The 7025-nt window shown below is 44.5% G+C and overlaps 1 protein-coding gene across 2 annotated transcripts; it reads left to right on the top strand.

Annotated features, from left to right (window-relative positions):
• The first annotated feature begins 216 nt into the window (after positions 1 to 216).
• Positions 217 to 6145, top strand: TAC1 (tachykinin precursor 1). 2 transcript variants are annotated; one of them, XM_050892236.1, is made up of 5 exons: positions 217 to 348; positions 510 to 606; positions 1289 to 1312; positions 2983 to 3036; positions 5677 to 6145. In XM_050892236.1, the coding sequence occupies exons 1-5, from the start codon at positions 226 to 228 to the stop codon at positions 5724 to 5726; spliced, it is 348 nt and encodes a 115-aa protein (XP_050748193.1). In that variant the 5' UTR covers positions 217 to 225; the 3' UTR covers positions 5727 to 6145. The 2 variants fall into 2 exon arrangements, with proteins under 2 accessions (XP_050748193.1, XP_050748192.1); XM_050892235.1 differs by lacking the exon at positions 2983 to 3036 and having other exon boundaries at positions 226 to 348.
• Positions 6146 to 7025: the final 880 nt, after the last annotated feature.

Here is a 7025-nt window from a genome sequence, read left to right as displayed (position 1 = left end):
TAGCAGTCGGCGGGGGGGTTGTGGGTGTGTAACTAGGTGTCTGTATGTGCGAGGGAGTGTGCAGCCAGGTGTGCACCGCGGGTGAGTGGGGGTGTGGGGGTGAGCGTGTGTGCAGGGCTGTGTGCGTGCACGCCCCCGGGCGCGGGTGCCCGCGGCCGCTCGCCCCGCCGGGGCTGCGGGTGCCGGGGCTTCACCCTCTGGCCCCCGCAGGACGTCGAGGCGGCGATGAGGCTCCCGCTGGCTTTCGCCGTGCTCCTCCTGGCCTCGGCGCAGGCGCTGGCCGAGGAGATGGGCGCCACCGACGACCTCAGCTACTGGTCCGACTGGTCCGACGGCGAGCCGGTGAAGGTGAGCCCCGGCGGCCGCTGCTCCGCCCGCCGACCCCGCGGGGGTTGCGGGAGCGAGGGGGGTCGGTGTCGGGCGCTGCCCCCCGGGGGCTCCGCGCCCGCGGGCGGGGTGGGGGGGTGTGGGGGGCTCCGCGCTGAGCGCCGCCCGCTGTCGCCCCGCAGGAGGAGCTGCCGCTGCCCCTGGAGCATTTCCTGCAGAGGATGGCCCGGAGACCCCGGCCCCAGCAGTTCTTCGGCCTCATGGGCAAGCGGGATGCCGGTGAGCGGGGCGGGGGGCTGGCTCCCTCTCACGCCTCTCTGCGGGCCTCTTCTCCCAGTGCCGCTCCGAACTTTACGGCGGTTGTCGCTCGGTTTTAATGCGTTAAACCTTTCTCAAAAGTTGTGATGCGAGTTGTTTGGGTTTAGTTTTGTTTTGGGCTGGTTTCCCCCCCCCCCAGGTTTAATATCAGATAAACCCACCGATTGGAAAAGAGTGGGCTTCACATTAAAGTGCTAAGTGCACAGCAGTTACAGCATGTAAATACCAGTAAGGAGTATCATGATAATTCACAGGTCGGCGTATGTGCCACTGAATTGCACATATTGTGCAATATGTGCGCACTTGTGCACTGAATTGCACAATCCCCAAGTTTTGTGGAAATTGGTTGTGTATACAATTATTGCCGTGGTTTCCACATGTTTACTGAATCAAGAATTGGTCAAAGCAACTTGGAGCTAAACAGATCTAAATTGTGGGGGTTTAGCTAAAACAAGTTTTTGTAGTGTCTTCAAAGAGAAATGCAGTTGCAAATGATCACCTTAATTTCCCTTAAGTGGAATACGCATAGGGTAGTTTCTGTATTTGATTCTTCAAAGCATTGCAGTAGCATCATATGTATATTCCAATGCTTTTTCAACAACTCTTTTTCTTTCTTTTCTCTTTCCTTTCCTCTTCCAATCAGGATATGGCCAGATCTCTCACAAAAGTAAGTTTAAAAAATGCAAATATTTTAAGTAATTTTTAGAAGATATTCAACTAGGGAATAGTGTATTTGAGGGGATTAGTTAGAAAGTGACTGGGTTCAGCTAAGGACTGGCAGCACTGGTAGTAGAGTAATGTTCTGTTAAAGGATTGAAAACCCCCCAGTGCAGCCGTGAGCCTGTACCTCATCTGAGCCACCACAAGCTTTGAGATTGCAGTCCCCATTAATGTGTGGATGTTGCAGCGCTCTCTTATTTCCCATGGGAGGGAATTCTGTAAGCCTTTCTCATAGGCAAGGCGGGCTTACTGCTAGACTTGGAGAGGAGCAATTAGGACAGCAAAATCTGGAAAATTAGAATGGTGAATTCTCAAATCCCTGAGAATGATTCCACGGGAGAGCCCATGTCATCGCAGAGATACTGCATCTGTGCTCTCAGCGTTGTCTGGGTGGGAATCAGACCCCCGCTCACAGCAGGGGCTGATTGATGATGTGCTGCCATATAAACAAGTGTATCTTGCCCCATTAATAAGCATGCCTTGCTTTGCTTCTGTGTAACACCAAGCGGGAGATGGAATCAGCAGTGTGGTGTTACCTTGTTCTGCACAGTGATAGTTTTATTCTCTGAATTTATCTGAAGATGCTTAGACAGGAGCCGGAAGACTTTAAATACGCAAAAATGATCTGTATTCTGTGAGACCTCCTCTGTCCACAGAGGTCAATAACCGTCCCGGTGTTCTGTTAGCCACAAGATTTTATCACTAAGATTATATATTGGAAGATCAATTAAAAAGTCCAATACAAAGCTCATGCCAGATAACCTGCTGACTAAAGTTAAAAAATTATAGCTTTCTGAAACTGCTTCAGCTTGAATTAATACCTGTGAGGTCTGAGGATCATTCATCTTGCTTTGTAGATGAATTAGCCAAGCAAAATTCTTTCCAAAGAGAAATTTCTTAGTTTGCCTCAACAGTCAGCTTAGAGAAAGAAGAATGGCTCCTTTTTGTTCCTTATCTGAAACTGTAGCTACCACTATATCTGATATGTGCTGTAGGCCAAAAACTTGGAGTAATTTATCCTCTACACATGCAGTGCCTTGAGGAGTACTAATGGGACAGGAAGGTAATATCTGAACTCATAAATATTCCAAAAATAGAGCCAGACTGTCTAGCTCAGACGTGTCCAGACACAGAGTCCCATTGGCTTCCTGTCCAGTAAGAGCTCTGCCTGACCTGCAAGGAACGTTTCTCTTCCACATTACAGAAAAAAACACCAACAGGTAGAAGAGATGCATCACACAGATGCAGGCTATACCAAGACACTGCCTCCTTGTGCATTTGCTCAAATCAATAGGAATTGTATTGGGAGAGGAATAAGAATCAGTTATTGGCCATTGTTTTTCCATTGTACTTAAAAAAACCCACAAAACAAAACAAAAAGTCTATCAATCATCTGAGTTAATGAGAAGATGTCCACTAACTGGCCTGTGCCTTGGTCCAACCTGTTTAGTTTGATTAGTCAGACTGATGTTTGTTCTCCATTGTCTGAGAGTGGTGTGAACAACTAGTCTGTGAGATGAACAGTTTTGGAGCCTGTGTCTTCCTCGTGAGAACACATTATCTTAAAAGCCTGCCTATTTAAAATGTATTAAAACACCCTCAAATATATTTTTTCAGGGCATAAAACAGACTCCTTTGTTGGACTTATGGGCAAAAGATCTTTAAATTCTGGTATGTATGTGACTAAATCTGGTACTCGGTGATATACAGCATCTTCATTCTGTTGCCTCTTTGTTCTCTCCCAGCGTATGGAAGAAGCAGCCTTTATGTAGTGTAGACCCAGAGTTCTCTGAAAAAGGATCAGGATTTTCTTTGTTAACCAAGATATTTCAGGGTCCGCTTCACTCCAGTGCTTGAGATGATCAGGCTGGTCTGAGCTGCAGGCAAGGTCAGGTAGAAGTCCCCAGGGCACTTTCCTTACTGCCATGTCCTTGCCAGCAGCATGGTTTGCTGGTCCCCAAAGTGCTAATACAAGAAAAAACCAGATTTTACTGACACATAAAAAAAAATTCAGAGGCTGAAAATGTAAAGCTCATTTAAACTTGTGCTCCAAATCCAGATCTCCCCAGGTAAAGAGATATCCTCATTGTCTCTGGAGATCATTATTCGTCAAACTTGGAGCAGAAGGTGGAAGAGCAGAGATCTGCTGTTAACACCACCTCATTCTGCAGGTCAAGGTGTTAAACATTCCCAGCCTCTTCCAGCTTTTCATTTTACCTAAAAAAAAAAAAAAAAAAAAAAAAAAGCAACAAGCATTTTAAGCTTTGAACTGATACTGTGTATTTGTGTTATTTTCCCACAGCATCCATATAGGGCAGAATCCCCCTCCCTCGTGCACAACCTCTGTGGGTAACTGCAGACTGCCAGTAGCTCTCGCTTCCCTGTGCTGTAGGGCTGTACTGAGGAAATCCCTCACTGTGAACCATAAAGTGTCAGTTAATTCCCCAGAATAGGAACTAAAAAAATAAAAAACCTAATATGTATTTCATGTCTCTGAAATAGTTCTCACAGTTTTGTTAAATGAATGATAAAAGTTAAATTACTAGCTGACACCTTTATATTATGTGGATACATGCTGTGATCTATATTCTGCAATTATGGTTGTCAGTAACTTTTATTTTCAATTAAACCCTGTTCAGACTAGTAATATTGCTCGCTGCATCATTTTGCAAATTGCTATGTATCGTGAATAATTTTGTACAATTTTATCTGTGGTGGCAATAGCTATTAAATGCATAATACCTGTAAATATATCTGCTATCACAAAAGTAAATAGCCTGGAAATAATAAATTTGGTTTGGTTTCCATTGGGATTATATTTACATTAATATGAGAATGTAAAATACAGCAAATGTTTAAAAAAGGCAAAGATTGTATTGCCTTAATTTCAAAATTGCTGGTATAGTCAGGGAACTGTTATGTGGTATTTGTAACAAAGGGGAATAATGAAGTTTTACCCTGTCAGGCTATGTAATACCTGCCTGACAGGTAAAACTAGAATTCACTGCTTTTTCTGCCCGATTCCCTGAGAGGAAAATAGTTAGAAGTTGCTTCTGCTCCTCTGGAGGAGAAGATAGGTCCTAAGGACTGTGTAATCAAAGCAAGATCAGGAGTATGTGCTAGGACTGTCCTTACTTCTCCCTACTGAAAGATGTTTAGCTGGGCAGGACCTTTTCTTGGTGCCGTGCCTTGGTGCCATGGTTTTCTTTTTCTGCAGAAAGCCCCTGAGTTCCCTGGCAATGTGCAGGAGTTTACATCGCCCCGCTGCTGGGTGTGAGTGCGGTGCTGATCTAAAGCCTTGTGTGACAAAGCAGGGTACCGGGGTGCTGGTGTCTCAGTCCCTGGTTTGGTAAAATGGGGTCTGGCACTGACAGTCTCCCAATCTGTGCACTCTGTCGGATGAACGCTCCAGGTAGAAGCTAGAAAACAGTTCACACATACAGTAAGATACTGTGACAATCCATACTGAAAAACAAAGCTCAACTCATTTTGCATTTAGCCTGGGGAAAATTGAAGTCTTATTAATTTAAAACTGTCACTGATCCAAAATGCCAGCTCCCTGCAGGATGCAGTGCTGAATCCCCCCAAACCAGCTGTGTGTTTGCATGCAATAGTCAGGCGTATATACGCTCTGTGAAAGCAATCCTGCCTTCGGGGTGGAAGCAAAGATGACTCTGGTGACCAGCTACGTCGCCCTATGGTCAGGGTCTGCCCAAGAAGGGCTCTCTGGGTTTCCCTCTCATTTTAAAAGAGCAAGAAGGAGAGATCTACTGCTTCTAAACGCTAAATATGTTACTGAATATTATTTTGGATTGCAGTTAGTCCACAGGGTAGTCTGAGGTTTGCTTAGCTCCTCCTGCAGATTTTAGTGAAAGGTATCACTGTGTGCAGGGCTTGGGGACAGGGGGGTTTAAACCTGGCAAAGAGCTGACTGCGCAGGACAGAAGGTGGACATGTCGATGCAGAAAGCCTCTACCCACAAATTGATCTGAGTGCTCAGATCCCATCAGTTAGATGGATTACTGGGAGGTAAAGAGGCTCTGAGTTAATGGTGCTTCAAGCAGCTCGATAGACGAGAGGTAGAAAGTACTGCTCAGACCTTCAATCTCCTGGAGGATAGCGTAGTCATCTGAGGGGTAAAACCAAATCAAAGCAGCTCAGAGTTGGGCAGGGAGCCCTCATCTCAGTTCCAAACATGCTGATGGGGTCTGGCGGTGGCCCAGCAGGCTGCAGGTATCTGACCTTTCCGTGTGCTTGCTGGGGTTTACGCGAGGCTGCACCATATGCTTCATTCTGCTTTGTTTTTTGCAGGATCCTCTGAAAGGAGCATAGCACAGAATTACGAACGGAGGCGTAAATGAGACATTCCTGTGCAGTATTTATTAAACTTCATTTGTTCCAATGGCCAATGCAGTGTAATATAAACTAACCACTGTACGAAATATTTATTTAATAATAACCGATGGGGGTTTTTTTGAGTTGTACATTCAATAAAATGATTATTTTTCATATTGTGGCAGTGATACATGTTGTGTAGGTGCGTTGTGGTTCTGAAAGGACCAGCAACCCTGGTGACGTCTCCCAACAAAGCACATCATTTGATATGACCTGTAAAGTTATGTTCACTAAACAAAGAAAGCATACTTTTGTTCATTGAAAGCAAGTCTATCAGCTTCACAGCCAGTGCAGAACAGAGCTGATGTACAGTCTAGTGCCTCAATTTGTTTTCATGTTTATAATGTACTGTAATTTCCGTATAAAAAAATATATTTGTATCATTGCAGCATGTTTTATGTTTTGTGACTACGTATCTATATATTTTAAAAAGTGTGGGTGGGTAAGGATTGAATGGGAATTCAAGGTCTTCATTTCATAGTCTGGAATTTTATGATAGTAACATTTTAAATAAAAACTACTCTGGGGATTTTGCAACATACTTTCTTTGGTGATAGTGATGGAGTTATTTCCCATGTTGGTCCGGAATGAGACTCGGATCCAAGCGACAGTGGTCTGAGACTGGAAAGAAATATCAAATTAATTACTTCCTTTTGCAGGGAGCTGGTGAGCTTCCTAGTGCAGGTTTGGCAAGTGTTTGGGGGATTTGCTACTGCAGACAGGCATTCCCGGGATTGCTCCGGGTCACACAAGGTGCCGTCCATCCTAAACCCGATGGAAATCAAGAAGTGTGTTGCCTGAATGAAAAGAGCCCGATGTGTCCCCGAGCTCCAAGTGGAATAATTTGCTGTGGAATTCATCCACTATTGCAGGTTTATTATTTGAAAGCCAAGCTTTTAATAAATTCTAGCCCTTGGATTCACAATAAAAGCACCTGTTGGCTTGAATCCATGCAATATAAGAGAAAAAAAATGTGAGTGTAATTATCTTTTTAATTAAAATGTCTGGTTACTGTATTTCCAGGACAGTCCCGGAATGCTACATACATCTCACCAGATGCCAAGGCATCTGGAGATCTATATTCTTTCCACCTGCTAAAAGCTATACTTCTCTGTTTGATGCTCTCATACGAGCTTTCATCACAGATGAATCAGCAGTGAAAACAGCCAGTGTATACAAACCAAATTTCAAAATAAGTAATACGAAGTGATGGTTGTTGTTTTCCATTTTGGAAATGAACTTGGCAACCTCCATTTTCAAGTTTA

This window comes from Gymnogyps californianus, chromosome 2 (genome assembly GCF_018139145.2).
Source record: "Gymnogyps californianus isolate 813 chromosome 2, ASM1813914v2, whole genome shotgun sequence".
Taxonomy (NCBI): domain Eukaryota; kingdom Metazoa; phylum Chordata; class Aves; order Accipitriformes; family Cathartidae; genus Gymnogyps; species Gymnogyps californianus.
Note: the sequence above shows the minus strand (reverse complement) of the source record. Positions and strands in the feature narration are given on the sequence as shown.